The sequence below is a fragment of the Eschrichtius robustus genome, chromosome 13 (genome assembly GCF_028021215.1).
Source record: "Eschrichtius robustus isolate mEscRob2 chromosome 13, mEscRob2.pri, whole genome shotgun sequence".
In the NCBI taxonomy this organism is placed as follows: Eukaryota; Metazoa; Chordata; class Mammalia; order Artiodactyla; family Eschrichtiidae; genus Eschrichtius; species Eschrichtius robustus.
In genome coordinates this window covers 27,837,392-27,859,719 of record NC_090836.1, presented here as the reverse complement: position 1 = coordinate 27,859,719, position 22,328 = coordinate 27,837,392, and the positions used below count along the sequence as shown (strand labels likewise).

General features: G+C 40.9%; 1 protein-coding gene and 1 long non-coding RNA gene across 4 annotated transcripts in view; one reads left to right on the top strand and one right to left on the bottom strand.

Annotated features, from left to right (window-relative positions):
• The window catches only part of DNM1L (dynamin 1 like), a 71,070-nt gene extending 53,734 nt beyond the window's left edge, over positions 1–17,336 (bottom strand). For all 3 annotated transcript variants that reach the window (XM_068560905.1, XM_068560906.1, XM_068560907.1), the window contains exon 1: positions 17,115–17,336. In XM_068560905.1, coding sequence (XP_068417006.1) covers positions 17,115–17,216 — 102 coding nt within the window. In that variant the 5' untranslated portion in view covers positions 17,217–17,336. The remainder of the gene's footprint in view (positions 1–17,114) is intronic.
• Positions 17,337–17,443: 107 nt separating this feature from the next.
• On the top strand, positions 17,444–21,550 carry LOC137775690 (uncharacterized). The gene is made up of 3 exons (XR_011076068.1): positions 17,444–17,600; positions 18,241–18,390; positions 19,138–21,550. It is a non-coding gene; the product is annotated as an uncharacterized lncRNA (long non-coding RNA).
• Positions 21,551–22,328: the final 778 nt, after the last annotated feature.

The following is a 22,328-nucleotide window of genomic DNA, read 5'->3' as shown; positions in this document are numbered from 1 at the left end:
TAATAGTATGGTACTGGCATAAAAACAGATACATAGACCAATGGAACAGAGAGCTCAGAAATAAACCTACGCATATAGGGACAATTAATTTACAACAAAGAGGTCAAGAATATAAAATGGGGAAAGGACAGTCTCTTCAATAAATGGTGTTGGGAAACTGGACAGCCCACATGCAAAAGCATGATCTGGACCACTATCTTACATTATACCAAAAAAAAACACAAAAAGTCAGCTGAAAATGCATTAAAAACTTGAATATAGTTGGGGGAGAAGATGGCGGAAGAGTAAGACGCGGAGATCACCTTCCTTCCCACAGATACAGTAGAAATACATCTACACGTGGAACTGCTCCTACAGAACACCCACTGAACGCTGGCAGAAAACGTCAGACCTCCCAAAAGGCAAGAAACTCCCCCCGTACTTGGGTAGGGCAAAAGAAAAAAGAAATAACAGAGACAAAAGAATAGGGACGGCACCTGCACCAGTGGGAGGGAGCTGTGAAGGAGGAAAGATTTCCACGCACTAGGAAGGACCTTCGCGGGCAGAGACTGCGGGTGACAGAGGGGGGAAGCTTCGGAACCATGGAGGAGAGCGCAGCAACAGGGGTGCGGAGGGCAAAGCGGAGAGATTCCCGCGCGGAGGCTCGGCGCCGAGCAGCACTCACCAGCCCGAGAGGCTCGTCTGCTCACCCGCCGGGGCGGGCAGGGCTGGGAGCTGAGGCTGGGGCTTCGGTCGGATCCCAGGGAGAGGGCTGGGGTTGGCGGCATGAACACAGCCTGAAGGGGTTAGCGCACCACAGCTGGCTGGGAGGGAGACCGGGAAAAAGTCTGCAGCTGCCGAAGAGGCAAGAGTCTTTTTCTTGCTTCTTTGTTTGGCGGCGCGCAAGGAGAGGGGATTCAGAGCGCCGCCTAAACAAACTCCAGAGACTGGCGCGAGCCGCGGCTATCAGGGCGGACCCCAGAGGCGGGCGCGAGCCGCGGCTAACAGCGCAGAATCCAGAGACAGGCGCGATCCGCGATTATCAGCGCGGACCCCAGAGACGGGCGTGAGACGCTGGGGCTGCTGCTGCCACCTCCAAAAATCCTGTGTACGAGCACAGGTCACTCTCCACACCGCCCCTCCCGGGAGCCTGTGCAGCCCGCCACTGCCAGGGTCCCGTGATCCAGGGACAACTTCCCCGGGAGAACGCACTGCGAGCCTCAGGCTGGTGCAACGTCACGCCGGCCTCTGAGGCCGCAGGCTCGCCCCGCCTCCTCCGTACCCCTCCCTCCCTGCGGCCTGGGTGAGCCAGAGCCCCCGAAGCAGCTGCTCCTTTAACCCCGTCCTGTCTGGGCGGGGAACAGACAGCCTCAGGCAACCTACATGCAGAGGCGGGTCCAAATCCAAAGCTGAACCCCGGGAGCTGTGCGAACAGAGAAGAGAAGGGGAAATCTCTCCCAGTAGCATCAGAAGCAGTGGATTAAAACTCCACAAACAACTTGATGTGCCTGCATCTGTTGAATACCTGAATAGACAACGAATCATCCCAAATTCAGGAGGTGGACTTTCGGAGCAGGATATATTAATTTTTCCCCTTTTCCTTTTTTTGTGAGTGTATATGTATATGCTTCTGGGTGAGATTTTGTCTGTATAGCTTTGCTTTACAATAGCTTTATTTTACTTCACTATATTATAGCCTCTTTCTTTCTTTCTTTCTTTCTTTCTATTTTTTCTCCCTTTTACTCTGAGCCGTGTGGACGAAAGGCTCTTGGTACTCCAGCCAGGCATCAGGGCCGTGCCTCTGAGGTGGGAGAGCCAACTTCAGGACACTGGTCCACAAGAGACCTCCCAGCTCCACATAATACCAAACGGCAAAAATCTCTCAGAGATCTCCATCTCAACATCAAGACCCAGCTCCACTCAATGACCAGCAAGCTACAGTGCTGAACACCCTATGCCAAACAACTAGCAAGACAGGAACACAGCCCCATCCATTAGCAGAGAGGCTGCCTAAAATCATAATAAGGCCACAGACACCCCAAAATACACCACCAGACGTGGACGTGCCCACCAGAAAGACAAGATCCAGCCTCATCCACCAGAACTCAGGCACTAGTTCCCTCCACCAGGAAGCCTACACAACCCACTGAACCAACCTTAGCCACTGGGGACAGATACCAAAAACAACGGGAACTACGAACCTGCAGCCTGTGAAAAGGAGACCCCAAACACAGTAAGATAAGCAAAATGAGACGACAGAAAAACACACAGCAGATGGAGGAACAGGGTCAAAACACACCAGACTTAACAAATGAAGAGGAAATAGGTAGTCTACCTGAAAAAGAATTCAGAATAATGATAGTAAGGATGATCCAAAATCTGGGAAATAGAATAGACAAAATGCAAGAAACATTTAACAAGGACGTAGAAGAACTAAAGAGGAACCAAGCAACGATGAAAAACACAATAAATGAAATTAAAAATAGTCTAGATGGGATCAATAGCAGAATAACTGAGGCAGAAGAAAGGATAAGTGACCTGGAAGATAAAATGGTGGAAATAACTACTGCAGAGCAGGATAAAGAAAAAAGAATGAAAAGAACTGAGGACAGTCTCAGAGACCTCTGGGACAACATTAAACGCACCAACATTCGAATTATAGGGGTCCCAGAAGAAGAAGAGAAAAAGAAAGGGACTGAGAAAATATTTGAAGAGATTATAGTTGAAAACTTCCCTAATATGGGAAAGGAAATAGTTAATCAAGCCCTGGAAGCACAGAGAGTCCCATACTGGATAAACCCAAGGAGAAACATGCCAAGACACATATTAATCAAACTGTCAAAAATTAAATATAAGGAAAACATATTAAAAGCAGCAAGGGAAAAAAAACAAATAACACACAATGGAATCCCCATAAGGTTAACATCTGATCTTTCAGCAGAAACTCTGCAAGCCAGAAGGGAGTGGCAGGATATACTTAAAGTGATGAAGGAGAAAAACCTACAACCAAGATTACTCTACCCAGCAAGGATCTCATTCAGATTTGATGGAGAAATTAAAACCTTTACAGACAAGCAAAACCTGAGAGAGTTCAGCACCACCAAACCAGCTTTACAACAAATGCTAAAGGAACTTCTCTAGGCAAGAAACACAAGAGAAGGAAAACACCTACAATAACAAACCCAAAACATTTAAGAAAATGGGAATAGGAACATACATATCGATAATTACCTTGAATGTAAATGGATTAAATGCTCCCACCAAAAGACACAGGCTGGCTGAATGGATACAAAAACAAGACCCATATATATGCTGTCTACAAGAGACCCACTTCAGACCTAGAGACACACACAGACTGAAAGTGAGGGGATGGAAAAAGATATTCCATGCAAATGGAAATCAAAAGAAAGCTGGAGTAGCAATTCTCATATCAGACAAAATAGACTTTAAAATAAAGACTATTACAAGAGACAAAGAAGGACACTATATAATGATCAAGGGATCGATCCAAGAGGAAGGTATAACAATTGTAAATATTTATGCACCCAACATAGGAGCACCTCAATACATAAGGCAAATACTAACAGCCATAAAAGGGGAGATCGACAGCAACACAATCATAGTAGGGGACTTTAACACCCCACTTTCACCAATGGACAGTTCATCCAAAATGAAAATAAATAAGGAAACACAAGCTTTAAATGATACATTAAACAAGATGGACTTAATTGATATTTATAGGACATTCCACCCAAAAACAACAGAATCCACATTTTTCTCAAGTGCTCATGGAACATTCTCCAGGATAGATCATATCTTGGGTCACAAATCAAGCCTTGGTAAATTTAAGAAAATTGAAATCATATCAAGTATCTTTTCCGACCACAATGCTATGAGACTAGATATCAATTACAGGAAAAGATCTGTAAAAAATACAAACACATGGAGGCTACACAATACACTACTTAATAACGAAGTGATCACTGAAGAAATCAAAGGGGATATCAAAAAATACCTAGAAACAAATGACAATGGAGACACGACGACCCAAAACCTATGGGACGCAGCAAAAGCAGTGCTAAGAGGGAAGTTTATAGCAATACAAGCCTACCTCAAGAAACAGGAAACATCTCGAATAAACAACCTAACCTTGCACCTAAAGCAATTAGAGAAAGAAGAACAAAAAACCCCCAAAGCCAGCAGAAGGAAAGAAATCATAAAGATTAGGTCAGAAATAAATGAAAAAGAAATGAAGGAAACAATAGCAAAAATCAATGAAACTAAAAGCTGGTTCTTTGAGAAGATAAACAAAATTGATAAACCATTAGCCAGACTCATCAAGAGAAAAAGGGAGAAGACTCAAATCAATAGAATTAGAAATGAAAAAGGAGAAGTAACCACTGACACTGCAGAAATACAAACGATCATGAGAGATTACTACAAGCAACTCTATGCCAATAAAATGGACAACCTGGAAGAAATGGACAGATTCTTAGAAATGCACAACCTGCCGAGACTGAACCAGGAAGAAATAGAAAATATGAACAGACCAATCACAAGCACTGAAATTGAAACTGTGATTAAATACCTTCCAACAAACAAAAGCCCAGGACCAGATGGCTTCACAGGCGAATTCTATCAAACATTTAGAGAAGAGCTAACACCTATCCTTCTCAAACTCTTCCAAAATATTGCAGAGGGAGGAACACTCCCAAACTCATTCTACGAGGCCACCATCACCCTGATACCAAAACCAGACAAAGATGTCACAAAGAAAGACAACTACAGGCCAATATCACTGATGAACATAGATGCAAAAATCCTCAACAAAATACTAGCAAACAGAATCCAACAGCACATTAAAAGGATCATACACCATGATCAAGTGGGGTTTATCCCAGGAATGCAAGGATTCTTCAACATACGCAAATCAATCAATGTGATACACCATATTAACAAACTGAAGGAGAAAAACCATATGATCACCTCAATAGATGCAGAGAAAGCTTTCGACAAAATTCAACACCCATTTATGATAAAAGCCCTGCAGAAAGTAGGCATAGAGGGAACTTTCCTCCACATAATAAAGGCCATATATGACAAACCCACAGCCAACATTGTCCTCAATGGTGAAAAACTGAAACCATTTCCACTAAGATCAGGAACAAGACAAGGTTGCCCACTCTCACCACTATTATTCAACATAGTTTTGGAAGTGTTAGCCACAGCAATCAGAGAAGACAAAGAAATAAAAGGAATCCAAATCGGAAAAGAAGAAGTAAAGCTGTCACTATTTGCAGATGACAGGATACTATACATAGAGAATCCTAAAGATGCTACCAGAAAACTCCTAGAGCTAATCAATGAATTGGGTAAAGTAGCAGGATACAAAATTAATGCACAGAAATCTCTTGCATTTCTATACACTAATGACGAAAAATCTGAAAGTGAAATTAAGAAAACACTCCCGTTTACCATTGCAACAAAAAGAATAAAATATCTAGGAATAAACCTACCTAAGGAGACAAAAGACCTGTATGCAGAAAACTATAAGACACTGATGAAAGAAATTAAAGATGATACAAATAGATGGAGAGATATACCATGTTCCTGGACTGGAAGAATCAACATTGTGAAAATGACTCTACTACCCAAAGCAATCTACAGATTCAATGCAATCCCTATCAAACTACCACTGGCATTTTTCACAGAACTAGAACAAAAAATTTCACAATTTGTATGGAAACACAAAAGACCCCGAATAGCCAAAGCAATCTTGAGAACGAAAAATGGAGCTGGGGGAATCAGGCTCCCTGACTTCAGACTATATTACAAAGCTTCAGTAATCAAGACAGTTTGGTACTGGCACAAAAACAGAAATATAGATCAATGGAACAGGATAGAAAGCCCAGAGATAAACCCACACACATATGGTCACCTTATCTTTGATAAAGGAGGCAAGCATATACAGTGGAGAAAAGACAGCCTCTTCAATAAGTGGTGCTGGGAAAATTGGACAGCTACATGTAAAAGTATGAAATTAGAACACTCCCTGACACCATGCACAAAAATAAACTCAAAATGGATTAAAGACCTAAGTGTAAGGGCAGACACTATCAAACTCTTAGAGGAAAACATAGGCAGAACACTCTATGACATACATCACAGCAAGATTCTTTTTGACCCAGCTCCCAGAGAAATGGAAATAAGAACACAAATAAACAAATGGGACCTAATGAAACTTAAAAGCTTTTGCACAGCAAAGGAAACCATAAACAAGACCAAAAGACAACCCTCAGAATGGGAGAAAATATTTGCAAATGAAGCAACTGACAAAGGATTAATCTCCAAGATTTACAAGCAGCTCATGCAGCTCAATAACAAAAAAACAAACAACCCAATCCAAAAATGGGCAGAAGACCTAAATAGACATTTCTCCAAAGAAGATATACAGATGGCCTACAGACACATGAAAGAATGCTCATCATTAATCATTAGAGAAATGCAAATCAAAACTACAATGAGATATCATCTCACACCGGTCAGAATGGCCATCATCAAAAAATCTAGAAACAATAAATGCTGGAGAGGGTGTGGAGGAAAGGGAACACTCTTGCACTGTTGGTGGGAATGTAAATTGATACAGCCACTATGGAGAACAGTATGGAGGTTCCTTAAAAAACTACAAATAGAACTACCATACGACCCAGCAATCCCACTACTGGGCATATACCCTGAGAAAACCATAGATCAAAAAGAGTCATGTACCAAAATGTTCATTGCAGCTCTATTTACAATAGCCAGGACATGGAAGCAACCTAAATGTCCATCGACAGATGAATGGATAAAGAAGATGTGGCACATATATACAATGGAATATTACTCAGCCATAAAAAGAAACGAGATTGAGTTATTTGTAGTGAGGTGGATGGAGTTAGAGTCTGTCATACAGAGTGAAGTAAGTCAGAAAGAGAAAAACAAATACAGTATGCTAACACATATATATGGAATCTAAGGAAAAAAAAAAAAAGGCCATGAAGAACCTAGTGGCAAGATGGGAATAAAGACACAGACCTACCAGAGAATGGACTTGAGGATATGGGGAGGGGGTGGGGTGAGATGTGACAGGGTAAGAGAGTGTCATGGACATATATACACTACTAAATGTAAAATAGATAGCTAGTGGGAAGCAGCCGCATAGCACAGGGAGATCAGCTCAGTGCTTTGTGACCACCTAGAGGGGTGGGATGGGGAGGGTGGGAGGGAGGGAGATGCAAGAGGGAAGAGAAATGGGAACATAATGTATATGTGTGACTGATTCACTTTGTTGTGGAGCAGAGGCTAACACACCATTGTGGGGCAGTTGTACTTCAAAAAAGATGTTTAAAAAAGAAAAAAAAAAAAAACTTGAATATAAGCCCCGAAAATATAAAACTCCTATAAGACAAAAACATAGGTTGTAAGCTCCTTGACACTGGTTTGGGTGATGATTTTTTGGATTTGACACCAAATCAAAGCTAACTAAAGTAAAAATAAACAAGGGGGAGTACATCAAACTAAAAAGCTTCTGCACTGCAAAGAAAACCATCAACAAAGTGAAAAAGCAACCGATGGAATGGGAAAAAATATTTTCAAACCACTTATCCAATAAGGGGCTAACATACAAAATATACAAAGAACTCAGACAACTCAATAGCAAAAAACAAAAAACAACACACACACACACACAAATAACCTGATTTAAAAATGAACTTAAGGGAATTCCCTGGTGGTCCAGTGGTTAGAACTCCCGGCTTTCACTGCCGAGGGCCCAGGTTTGATCCCTGGTCGGGGAACTTAAGATCCCACAAGCTGCACGGCCAAAATAAATAAATAAATAAAAATTAAAATAAAAATGAACTTAGGACCCAAGTAGCCATTTTTCCAAAGAAGACATACAAATGGCCAACAGGTACATGAAAAGATGCTCAACATCACTAATCACCCGGGAAATGCAAATCAAGGCCACAATGAGATATCACCTCACACCTGTTATAATGGCTATTACTAAAAAGACAAGAAATAAGTGTTGTTGAGGATGTGGAGGAAAGGAAACCCTCATACACTGTTGGTGGGAATGTATATTGGTGCAGCCACTATAAAAAACAGTATGGAGGTTCCTCTAAAAATTAAAAATAGAGCTACCATATGATCCAGCAATTCCACATCTGGGTATTTATTTGAAGGAAACAAAAACACTAAATTGAAAAGATATATGCATCCCTATGTTCACTGCAGCATTATTTCAAAAAGCCAAGAAATGGAAATAACCTAAAAGTCCACCAGTGGATGAATAAAGTAAATGTGGTGTGTACATCATGCACACACACACACACACACACACACACACACACACACAGGAATATCATTCAGCCATAAAAAAAGAAGGAAATCCTGCTATGTGCAACAACATAAATGGTCCTTGCTAAGTAAAATAAGTCAGACAGAGAAAAGCAAATACCGCATGATCTCATTTATATGTGGAATCTAAAACAAAAACAAAACAAACAAACAGCAAAAAAAACAAACTCATAAATACAGAGAACAGACTGGTGGTTGCCAGAGGTGGGGGGTGGGTGAAATGGGTAAAAGTGGCCAAAAGGTACAATCTTCCAGTTATAAAATAAGTCCTGGAGATGTAATATATAGCATAGTGACTATAGATAATAATACTGTGGTGTATATTTGAAAGTTACTAAGAGAGTAAATCTTAATAGTTCTCGTCATAAGAAAAAGAATTGTGGGACTTCCCTGGTGGTCCAGTGGTAAAGAATCCACCTTCTAACGCAGAGGATGTGGGTTCGATCCCTGGTCAGGGAACTAAGATCCCACATTCCACAGGTCAACTAAGCCCACACGCCACAACTACCAAGCTCACGCGTCTCAACTAGAAAGCCTGTGTGCCACAAACTACAGAGCTCACACACTATGGAACCCATGCACCACAACTATACAGCCCTCGTGCCCTGGAGCCTGTGCACCACACTAGAGAGAGAAAACCCGCACGCCACAACTAGAAAGAAGCCCGCGCACTGCAACCAAAAAAAAATTAAAATAAAAGAATTGTAACTATGTGTGGTGATGGACTACTAGACTTATTGGTACTCTAGACTTATTGGCATTCTAGACTTATTGTGGTGATTGTTTCCCAATGTTTAGACTTTTCAAATCATTATGTTATACAACTGAAACTAATATGTCAATTATATCACAATTTTTAAAAAATTTTATGTGTCAACACACATAGACCAAACAAAACATGTCTGTGCACTCCCAATTTTTACCTCAGTATTCTAAATGGCCATAGGTTTCTTCAACAATTGTTTAGATCAGTGCTTGTTTCTCCCTGGTGATTTAAACACTCCAGGTCTGCACTCTTTCCAGGAAGGTGAGTGGCTACAGCAGTTCCAAAGTGGCAAAAATGACAGCCGGCATGCTCTGAAAATAGGGCTCTCTTGGCACTGCAGCGTCTTCTGCTTTTTTCATCTCCACATACTCCCCAAATCAATTCAATATCCTGTTTATTTAGGGGCTAAAAATTTGTGTGTATGTTTTCAGTGTCATCTTTTAGTTTCTTCCAAATTGTACTGTACTGAGATTTATAGTGTTTTGAATTTAGATTTTGAGATGGAGCCTTAACGTTTTGTCATATTTTTAGCTCTTTGTGATACCTAACATCAACTGGGAGCAGGGAGTTGTATTCTTTTGATGCAATTGAAAATGGGATCATTGTAAATATTCATGAATGCCACATTAACCAAGGCTGATTCAGTTTTTCACTTCTAAATGTTTACTTTTCATTGTACAAAGCAGATCTCTCAATTATTTATTTTGATATTAATATAAGAGATAAAGATGTACATTTCCTAATTTTTTAACTTTTTATTTTGAAGTAGTTTTAGATTTACGGTTTCTTTAATATTTGTCTCTTTTTTAAAAATTTATTTTATTTATTTATTTTTGGCTGCTTTGGGTCTTTGCTGCCACACACGGGCTTTCTCTAGTTGCGGCAAGCAGGGGCTACTCTTCATTGTGGTGCGTGGACTTCTCATTGTGGTGGCTTCTTTTGTTGCGGAGCACGGGCTCTAGGCACACGGGCTCAGTAGTTGTGGCACGCGGGCTCTAGAGCGCAGGCTCAGTAGTTGTGGCGCACAGGCTTAGCTGCTCCGCAGCATGTGGGATCTTCCCAGACCAGGGATCGAACCCATGTCCCCTGTATATTAAGGGGCTAAAAATCTGTGTGTATTGGCAGGCGGATTCTTAACCACTGTGTCACCAGGGAAGTCCCTGTCTTACTTATTTTAAATAAAATATTTCTGAGTATCCTTAGAAATATTAACTTAATGGTATTTTAAATAAATAAACTAACAAGTTTTTACTACAGAGCTCAAACACTCCACCTATTGGCAAAATATACATCTAAAATTTAAACCACTTCAATTATTCAGGATCCAAACTTGCTAAAATGCTAGAGACCTAACAGTCCTTAGGGAGGAATTTTTTTTCTTGGTTATAAAATACAGGCCCAGTTCTATCTGGAACATAAATTAAAAGAGTGAGATCCGGATACCTGAAAAGCAAAAGTAATATCCATAAAAATCCCCACTTTTTCCATAAAAGCAGGAAAACATGGGGAAAGTGACATGAATCTACATATTAAAGAACTCAACTCCACCATGCAGGATAAACACAAAGAGATCAACATGGAGACAAATAATAATCAAACTGTTAAAAGACAAACACAAACACTGAAAGCAGCAAGGGAGAAGCAGAGAATCAATTCAAATACAAGAAATCCTCAATAAGACCAATAATAACACAATAGATTTCTCACCAGAAATCTTGGAAGCCAGAGGCAATAGCATGACTTATTTAAAGATCAGAAAGAAAAAAACCTATCAACCAAGAATTCTAGATCTGATTTAATATTTAGATGGCAATACTCCCCAAAGCAATGTACAGATTCAATACAATCCCTACCAAAATCCCAACAACCTCGTTTGCATAAATGGAAATACTAATTCTAAAACTGCTATGGAATGAATGGCAGGGGACTCCTAACTGCAAAAACAATCTTGAAAACAAAGAACAAAGTTGGAAGACTCATACTTTCTGGTCTCAAAATATACCACAAAGCTACAGTAATCAAAACTGTGTGTGGTACTGGCATAAGAACAGACCTATAGACCAATGGAAAATAACTGAGAGTCCAGAAATAAACCTATACATCTATAGTCAACTGATTTTCAACAATAGAGCCAAGACCATTCAATGGGGGAAAGAACAGTCTCCAACAAATAGTCCTGGATCAACTGGACAGGCACATGGGAAAGAATGAAGGTGAACCCCTACTTCATACCAAAGACAAAAATTTACCCAAAATGGATCAAAACCCTAAATGTAAGAGCTGAAACTAGAAGAAAACACAAAATAATAATAAATTTTCATGACCTTGGATTTGATAATGTGTTAGATATGATACCAAAATCACAAGCAACAAAAGAAAAAATAGATAAATTGGACTTTATCAAAATTTAAAACTTTTGTGCATCAAAGGACATGATCATGAAAGTAAAAAGACAACCTACAGAATGGGAGAAAATATGTGCAAATCATATACTGATAATGGTCTGGTATCCAAAATATATAAAAAACTCTTACAACTCAACAATAAAAAGACAAATAACCCCAACAAGCACCTAAAAAGATATTCACATAATTAGTCATTAGGGAAATACAAATCAAAATCATAATGAGATACCACTTCACACTCTCATGAGGATAGCTATAATAAAAAACACAATGACAAGTTTTGACAAGGATATAAAGAATTGGAACCCTAGTATGTTGCTGGGGGAATGTAAAATGGTACAGCCACTGTGAAAAAGTTTGGTGGTTCCTCAAAAAGTTAAACATAGAATTACCATATGACCCAGCATTTCACTTGTAGGTATATACCCAAAAGAACTGAAAAGAGGTATTCAAATACTTGTACACAAATATTCACAGCAGCACTACTCACAACAACCAAAATATAGAAACAATCCAAATATCCATCAATAGATGAATGATAAAACATGGTATGTATACACAATAGAATATTAGTCAGCAATTAAAAGGAAGTACTGATACATGCTACAATATGAATGAACCATGTTATACTAAGTGAAAGAAGTCAAACATAAATGGCCACATATTGTATGATTCTGTTTCTATAAAATATCCAGAATAGGTAAATCTATAAAGAAGGAAAGAAGATTGGTGGTTGCCAGGGACTGGAGGGGAAAGGAGAATTACAAAATGACTGCTTAATGGATACAGAGTTTTCTTTGGGGGTGATGAAAATGTTTTGGACCTAGAAAGAGGTGGTGGTTGCACAACATTATGAATGTACTAAATGCCACGGAATTGTACACTTTAAAATGACTAATTTTTATGTTATATAAATTTCACCTCAGTGCTTTAAAAAAAATTTTTTTTAAGTAAGCAGCACATGATCTACACAGAGAAAACTAGTAAAAAAGAAAAGGAAAGGGAAAAACATAAGTTTACTTAAGAGTACTCACAAGAAAACACTGAAGGAATAAAACTAAGATCAATATTTGGCACCAAATTACTAAACTTAATGAAGCCATCACCTCTACAAACACAAGACAAATGTAGGCATATCAGGCAGGAGAGAGCAAGATTTCAGAAAGAGCTAATAAAATGTAGATAACAGTGCTGCAGAATACAGGAGGAGGGGATGTGTGTGTGTGGGCTTTTTTTTAAATAAAGAATTCCAGAATGATTTAGCACTTTCTAAAAAAGACAATAACAAGAGTTGGTGAGGGTGTATAGAAACTGAAACCCTCATATACCTGATAGAGGTTTGTAAAATGGTGCAGCCACTGTGGAAAACTGTGCAGTTCTTTAAAAAGTTAAATAAGAGTTACCAAATGAACCAGCAATTCTACTCCTAGGTACAGATGACCCCTGAACAGCACAGGTGGTTAGAGGCACTGACTCCAGTGTGGTCAAAAATCTGCATATAATTATACAGATGGCCCTCTGGAGCCACAGTTCCACATCCACGGATTCAACCAACCACAGATCATGTAGTAGCGCAGTATTCATTGAAAAAAATCTTCATATAAGTGGGTAGTACTGCAGTATTTACTGAAAAATATCTGCATGTAAGTGGACCTGCGCAGTTCAAAAACATATTGCTCAAGTGTCAACTATACCTATCCAAGAGAATTGAAAACATATGTTCACACAAAAACTTGTAAACGAATGTTCATGACAGCATCATTCAATATAGCTAAAAAGTGGAAATAACCCAAATGTCCATCAACTAATGAATGGATAAACAAACTGTGGCATATCTATACAAGGGAATATTATTCATCCATAAAAAGTAATGAAGTATTAATACATGCTACAACATGGATGATCCTAAAAAACAGAGCAAAAGAAGCCAGACACAAAAGGCCACATATTGTATGATTCCATTTATATGAAATGTCCAGAATAGGCAAATCCATAGAGACAGAAATCAGTGGTTGCCAGGGGGGAGGGGTGGTGGGGGTGGGCAAAATGGGGAGTGACTACTAATGGATATGGAGTTTCTTTCTGGGGTAATGAAAATGCTCTGGAATTAGACAGTGGCAATGGTTGCATAACCTTGTGAATATACTAAAAACCACTGAATTGAACACTTTATAATGTTGGGGTTTATGTTATATGAATTATATTTTAATTTTTTAAATGTTAAATTTGAACAGTTGGTTTGCAGATTGGTCATTTAAAATCCAAGATTCCTTTTCCTTCTGTATTTGTCTGAATTACTGAAAGTGGAGTGCAGAAATTACCAAAATAAAAGGCAAAGTGAAAAGCACAGGGCTTCCCTGCTGGCGCAGTGGTTAAGAATCCTCCTGCCAACGCAGGGGACACGGGTTCGAGCCCTAGTCCGGGAAGATCCCACATGCCACGGAGCAACTAAGCCCGTGCGCCACAACTACTGAGGCTGCGCTCTAGAGCCCGCAAGCCACACTACTGAGCCCGCACACCTAGAGCCCGTGCTCTGCAACAAGAGAAGCCACCACAACGAGAAGCCCAAGCACCACAACGAAGAGTAGCCCCCGCTTACCTCAACTAGAGAAAAGCCCGCGCGTAGCAACAAAGACCCAGTGCAGCCAAAAATAAAATAAATAAAATAAACAAATTTTTTTTTTAAAAAGCACAATACTAGCAGCACTGAGCCAGAGTCTCAGGTTAATGTCATCTTTATTGAGATTCCTATATTAGGTTGTGGTTTGGATTACATACCTGGAGGGCTCCCCCTTCCAGTTCTCAACTTAAGAAACAGTGATTAAATTTCCCAATTTGAGTCACAAATGTCATTGAAATCTTATCTCCTTCTCCACCTGCAAAGTACACCAAGGTCTAAAAGTATCAACCTTGTCTCTCCCCATTTTCTGTTCTTTCCACACAGAGGATCTCGGCTAGAGAAAAAGGAAAGCAATTTATTCAGCTAAATCATAAAAACTGTGAATGATCAACAGCTGTAAATATCTCTCTCCTCAACTTCTCCAACTCTCTGGTCCCCAAAACAGTATTATTTGGGCAATTTAAGAAATCAAAGTTTAAAATATTTAGGGGTCAGCAAAGGTTGCCTGGAAGTTGATACTTTGGAGCAAGAATGCCACCAAAACCAACCTACTACTTAACAGCAGTATGCCCTTAGACTAGGCTTCCCTGCTTTTTCCAGTTTCATGCACTATAAAATCAAAGACTCACTAATATACTATATACATCTATGAACCATCTGCATCAGAATCGGCTATCGTGTCTGGAGCACCCCAGACTTATAAAATCAAAATCTTTGGGGATGGGGTCCAGGAAACTTATTTTCAAAGTAATTCTTATATACACTCAAGTTTGAGAATCACTGTTATAAAAAGTTCCCAAAAATGGGACCTGTAGCCATTTAAAGTACAGGTAAAGTGTAAGACAGAGACATGATCACTGCCACTGAGAAATTTACCAGTTGAACTACGTACAGAATATTTACTACATCTGGAACTCACTCACTGTACACTACTCCATTAAATATGAATGTGAGGTGCTGTATATATACATGTTACACAACATTAAATAGCCTAGATGACAAAGTAGTGTTGTACTTGTATTCAAATCAAGAAGAGGTTTTTTTCCAACATATTGAGGAAACTATGGGAGAAAAGACATTGCTTCTATTCTTATTTATTTCTTCTGTACCTGAATAATAAAGGACTGAATTTCAGCTAATAAGGACATGAATGGAGATAACCCTCATTAAATCAAGTCTAAAAACTGAATATTTCCCTTCAGAGTAATTCCAAACATCAACATGCAAAAGTGGCATATAATTATCACTACTAGGATGGTTTTTGCTGGCATATGTTAATACCTTTCACAATGGTGAAATCTTTACTTTTCTACCCTGTCCCCTCCCCAATTTTGCGAACAGGTGTACTCACTGAAATAAATTCTATTTCATGTAAGAAAAATCCTTCTTGATTTTAAACTATTTATGCTGACACACTATAGCTCTGATTCTTTTACTGCTTCATGCTTAAAAAGCATTGAGACTCTCTTAAAAGTATATGGAAAGTTTCTGGTCTACAGCTAGGAAACACTTCCAAATTACTAGCCAAGAAGATTTAATTTATATCATCTCCTCTAATTTTATTTACAAAAACAGATCGGTTTTGATGATAAAAGCCCCAGTGTTTTAAAAATACTATCTAGTAACTCATTCAAAGTATTTATGGAGCATGTCCTACATACCCCAGACTGTTCCAAGAGCTAGGAATAGGAACACAGCAGTAAACAAAATATACTCAAAAAATATATTTCTCATAATTTATCATGTTGATGATCCAGAGTCTCTAGTCATTACAAATATTAAGGCAGGATTTTGGGCAGAATCTATACCAATCCCATGGCCAACCAAGGAAATGTGTTTCTGAAATAATTTCTATTGCTTTAACTATTTAAAAGTCCCTCCCGCCCACCTTAGGATGTCTATGGTTTCCAAGGTTTCCAGTGTCTGGACATACTCTATTATATTTTTAACATTAAGTTCCCTCTCAAAATAGTTACACCCTACACATCAATTTTGTAGCAAGATGTAGCGATGAACCTCGTAGAAAGTGAGGAAACCGTCCCCTTTCCAATAGAAAACATCATTAAAAAAGGAAAGCACTTAAAATCAATATACTAAGTAATCTCTAAAATGCGTTTCTCTGAACTCTAATTTAAAAAGGCCTATGGTTGATTACTCTTCAACCAAGAAAAGCAGCAGGCAGAAAAAATGAAACTTATACTTCTCTGTCACTTCTAGAAATAACATTTATTTCTTCAATATTTCCGCATATAAAAATGTGTTATCTATAAGAAATGCCAACATGAAAGGACCAGAGAACCTTGATGCCCAATTTAGATGGAGGACAAAAACCACAGCCTACGCAGAAAAATTGGATACCCCTCCTAACACCCGCAAACTCCAAGTACAAGTTGGTTTGGGGGTTTTTTTGTTTTTAACTGCTTCGGCGTTCTCGAAACCTGGATTACACTGCAGGAAAACACTCAGGTGCACACAGTAGCGGCCTTCTCGGCCCCGACTCCTCAGTTCCAAAACTGACTCCGCAGCCCCTGAGCAAGGCAAGGAGGGAAATAAAACACCCCGCCGCCCTGAAACCAATCAAGAAGGGGCTACCCGCCCCGCGCGCCCAGTGCGGCCCCGAGTGCCCCGCGCGTCCCCCAGGCGCCCTTGGAAGCAGCGGCCCGCGGGCGAAGCCGCGCCCGGTCCCGACGGACTCCAGTTCGGACGGCCCGCCCGTCCGTCCCGCCCCCGGGACCCGCCGGACCTCCGCGCCGGCTCCGCCCCTCGCCTCCGGGCCAGGCCCTGGACTCCCAGCCCCAGTGGAACGCAGCCCCGGGCTCCCAGGCGCAACAGCGCCCTCCTTCCACAGGCCGCGACGGCCAGTCTGGGAGCAAGCGCTGCCGCAGTCCCGTCCAGGCCCGCGCCCCGGGCTCTGGCCTGGGCGGAAGCCACCCTCGTCTCTCACCTGCGTTCCCACCACCACGATCTGAGGCAACTGGATGATGTCGGCGCCCACCGTGTTGAATACGTCCTGGAGCTTGTTGATTACAGGAATTAGCGCCTCCATAACTCGGAAAATACCGAACCCCCGCCCGGCCGGCCGCGGCAATGAATGGGGCCGGGACCCAGAGTCCGCCTCCTTCCTCCTCTCCTCCGCCCTCTCCTAGGGAGCCAGCACCCATTGGACCCCTCCCCCCCGCTACCTGCCCCCTCCCGACAGGCCATGCGCCAAGAGGGAGGTGTGGGGAAACAAAGGCTGCCGGGAGTTGTAGTTCTGACATGGAGGACCGCTGGGGCCTACAGCTTCCAGAAGGCTGCGCGGCGCGGGTGAGTGGCCTACGAGGAGAGAGAGCTGCTTGGGGCGAGGATGCTTCCTTGGCTCCTGTCAAAAGATTAGGGAGCGAGGCCCAGAGAGTCGGAAGGAAGAGATACATTTATGCCTATCCTCGAGGTAAGACCAGTGTGAAAATTCCGGATAGGAATATGTGTTAAGTATAACGGAGTCTCTTGGTATCCAGGACGTCATTTCCTGATAAGGACACTTTCTCAAGTAGGGTGGGTTAGAAAGGCTTAGAGAAGAGCTCCATAGCCTCGGACACCCTAGCTACGTACGAAAGGTCTGTAGGCTGATACTAAAAGATGTGAGGTGCTGTTTTGCAACAATGCAAAACCAGCTCAGGTTAGAACACGAGGGTTCTCCAGGATGTTAAAATGTGTTTAGAAAGAATCTGAAAGTGTCAGAGTTTTAGAGGGCAAGCGCTGGGCCCTCATTCTCTATATTCTATATAAGCCTTTATTCACTGTGGCCTGATTCCTGGCAAAGTGGAGAGCTGATAACTGCCTTACTAGCTGTTTGCTAAGTGTGCTTACTGTTCTTTTCCTAAATGTTTTTCTTTTTAGACAGATAGTATCTCTCCTCTACTGTGAACCTCCAAAGGTTTCCTCTCTCAAAATAAAAAAAGGTGACATCTGAGCAAAGATCCAAAGTAAGGGAGGAGAAAGACCCCTTCCCTACTTGATTTTTTTTCCATAGTGTGTATCTCCATCTAACATGCTATATACTGAACTTGTTTACCCTCTCTCTCTTCTAGATTATCAGCTCCTAGATGCCTGGGACTTTTTGACTGTTTAATTCACTGATGCATCCCTAGCCCCTGGAAAGGGACAAACAAGATAGTCCCAAACTCAGTACACTCTGAGTTTACAATCTAACAGAGGATGACACCATTATAGACAAACGGGTAAAGTGCTATGACTGGGTTTATTATGGAGTGCTTTTTCTAATCTGAGAGGGGAGTGAAAGTTCAAGCAAGACTTCCTAGAAGTCACTAGATATAATCTCCTTGAGAGTGAGGACTACCTCCAGTAGTGGAAGTTGTGCCTTGCACAACTTCACTGGGTACCATTAACCTGCACAGCCAGACACAGTGGCCCTGGGGAATATGCTTGATTTGTTCAACAGAACACATGACAGACACTCAATAAATACTTTTTTATTTATTTATTTATTTTATTTATTTATTTTTGACTGTGTTGAGTCTTTGTTGCTGTGCACGGGCTTTCTCTAGTTGTGGCGAGCAGGGGCTACTCTTCATTGCAGTGTGCGGGCTTCTCATTGAGGTGGCTTCTCTTGTTGCGGAGCACGGGCTCTAGGTGTGTGGGCTTCAGTAGTTGTAGCGCATGGGCTCAGTAGTTGTGGCTCGCCGGCTCTAGAGCACAGGCTCAGTAGTTGTGGCACATGGGCTTAGCTGCTCCGTGGCATGTGAGAGCTTCCCGGACCAGGGATTGAACTCGTGTCCCCTGCATTGGCAGGTGGATTCCTAACCACTGAGCCACCAGGGGAGTCCCTCAATAAATACTTTTGAACAAATGAATTAAATATCATCTATGCTAAGACCTGAAGGTCCACGAGTGGTGTTTTGGCATCAAGTTTTATGAACATTTCATTCTCTCTAATTCTTTTGTTTGTTTGTTTGTTTTAATTTCAGAGACAAAATGAGACAAGAACTTCAGAACTCCAAAAACAGAAAGCAGACCAAAGAGATTTATTCCAAGTCCTTTTATTTTCTACCAAAAATTATATTATATAACAGTCAGATGTTACCCACTTTGTTTCTCAGCCCTCCGTTGCTGGAACTTTTGTTCTCTTCTCTTTCTCTGACCAGTCTATATTCCTTCCAAGAAGAAAAGGCAGACAAAAGAAAGGCAGTCTATATTCCTTCCAAGAAGAAAAGGCACCCAAAAGAGGGTGGGCTCACAGTGACGCTCCATGGGCATAACCAGTAACTGCTTCATAGGGGCAAGGTGCCCTGGGGCAACAACGATGCAACTGCTTTTCCGTTATTTGTGGCACCAAAGGACATAGTCTTTTTTTTATTTGCTAATGGCAAAGTTTAAAGAGCAAGCACACATATATTTCACAAAGCGAAGTGTCATGAATTTTGGATGGCATTATATATTTCCATTTAAATTATAAAATATCTGTTGGGATGGAACATACAAAGCCTTGTATTAACATGCCTCAGGAACAATAGGGACTGCTTTTTAATTCTCTTTTTTTAGGAGAAGGAAGAATGATCAAATGGCCAGTGCTCAAAAGTCCTCCTGTCACCCCCACCGTCACTTAGGTTAAAGCAGGATTGTCCAGTACTTGTCTAGACTCTAGAGCATTGAGTTCATCGCTCACAGAGGAAAGAAAAGTGTTTGAGGCTGCAGAAACAGGAAGCGGCAAGGCCTTGAAAAAGAGTGGCTCTGATGACTTTTTTTAACATAAGGCAGGACACGCTAAGTGCAGTGTGTTTCACTGGAAGCAAACAAAGCAAACCTATTTGGATTTTCACATTTTAATTTGAGAACACTCTTGCTTGTGGGAAAGCCACTTAGCCAATTAGTATGTCTTTCCTCATCTAAAGTAGAGTAATGTGTTTTTGAGTGGGTTGCTATGAAATCACATTAAGCTGTTATCAGATTCTGTCTCCAAAGGCTTTTTATTTTTATTTATTTGGTTGCACTGGGTCTTAGTTGTGGCACGCGGGCTCCTTAGTTGTGGCATGTGAACTCTTAGTTGCGTCATGCATGTGGGATCTAGTTCCCTGACCAGGGAATGAACCTGGGTCCCCTGCATTGGGAGCACGGAGTCTTATCCACTGTGCCACCAGGGAAATCCCTCCAAAGGCTTTTTAAAAAATTCTTCTTCAACCATCCCTCCTTCACTGTAGGTTTATGATTTAGGAAGGATGGTTTAGTTGCAAGTCACAGAAATTTAACTCAAACTAATTTAACTCAAAAAGAGGAATTAACCAACTTGTATAACCATAGGGTTGACATGGCCTTGGCCTCAAAAAATAACTGGAATCAGGGGCTCAGGCAGCATCAGAACTCTCTACCTCTTATCTCTGCTTCTCTCTGCATCATCTATCTCATTATCTCAAACCCCTGTATTCTTGTGAATGAGGAGGGCGGGCAGTGGTGGAGGCTGTTGGGAGATCTCACTGAGCAAGCTTCCTCAGGGCAGATGAGGTTGAGGGAATCTGGAGAGGAACTGAAACTAAGTTTCTACCCTATTTCCCTGGCGTAGGAGTTTCCTATTGTTGCTTTCAAAAATTACCACAAACTTAGTGGCTTAAAACAACAAAAATGTATTATCTTACATCTCTGTAGGTCAGAAGTCCAACATGGATCTCACTGGGCTAAAATCATAGTATCATCAGGGTTGCATTCCTTTCTGGAGCCTCTATGGAAGAGTCAATATCCTTGCCCTTTCCAGATTTCAGACCTCTCACATTCCTAGTTCTTGACCCCCTACCAAGATCTTCAAAGCTAACAATGTCACATCTCTTTGACCCTGACCCTTCTTCTGGTCATCACATGTCTTTTTGACCACAGCAAAGAAAAGTTCTCTGCTTTTTAAGAACTCATGATTAGATTGTCCCACCTGGATAACCCAAGACAATCTCCCCATAGCAAGGTCTGTACCTTTAGTCCTATCTACAAATCCTATCTTTTGCCATGTAAAATTCACAGGTTCCAGGGATTAGGGCATGGACATGTCTGAGGGGCCATTATTCTGCCTGCCACACCACGTTAAGATGATTGGTCTAGGGATGGACCTGACCCAAATAGGGCCTTTGACCTGACCCAAAGAGGGCCTTCTCTGAGAATTTTTTAACTTCAGTTAACCAGATAATTTTCTCTCTCTCTGGTTATGGAACTGTAAGTGTGTGAGTCACTGACTCCAGAGATCATTTTTCCTACCACTTGGTTTTAGAGAATAAAGTAGAATCCTCATTCAGCGTAAAAAAATTCCCCAAACCCAACAATTGTTCCGTACTGCTAAATGTACATATATAGTACATAATCTTAGATTCTAATCTCCATAGTTAATCACTCCCTCTTTTCCTTGTTGCCCTTTTCACACGATATTATTAAACTATTATTTATTGAGTACTTACTGTATGTGAGGCACTGTGCTAAGCATTTTATGATGTAGAAACTAAGGCTCAAGGGGTTTAAGTAAAGTAGTATACTTACATAGCTAGTATGTGGCAGAGCTGGGATCAAAACAGGCTATTTAGCAAACTCTTAACCTATACACATATGTTTGTTCATTCATTCCCTCATTTATTCAACACATATTCATCAAGTACCATTAGGCATATGGATCTTAGCCAGACACTCTATTTGCTAAAGGGAGGGGGTACTGTGGACATGACAGTTAACATGCCTTTCCCCCTCAGCCAACACTGAGCTCACTGAAGGTAGTAGTGGTGTCTTATTTAGCTAGTTATCTCTACAACCTAGTATGATGCTTGTTACATAGTACCACTCTAGTGGACTTGGAGTTTCCTTTTCTTTCACTTGGAAAAGCTGGAATAGCAAGGATTTAACCAGCTCTGAATAGGTATAATTGCAATTAGGATTTGCAGTCAAACCCAACAAAAACATAATGAAGCTGGCCTGGCATAGGACTCCTCATCATAATAGCTGCCAAGTTACTTTGCTAGGGAGTAGGCTGGCTTTGCTCTAACTTAAAATCCCTAATGAGAGAGTTTATTTTGAATTAAATTAATAACTGGAAATTATTTTAATAGTTCTTGCAAAATATCATTCAAACTATTTTTAATAGCATAAGCATCCAATATCATTTTATGCCAACATTTTGATCATCAATCATAGCAAA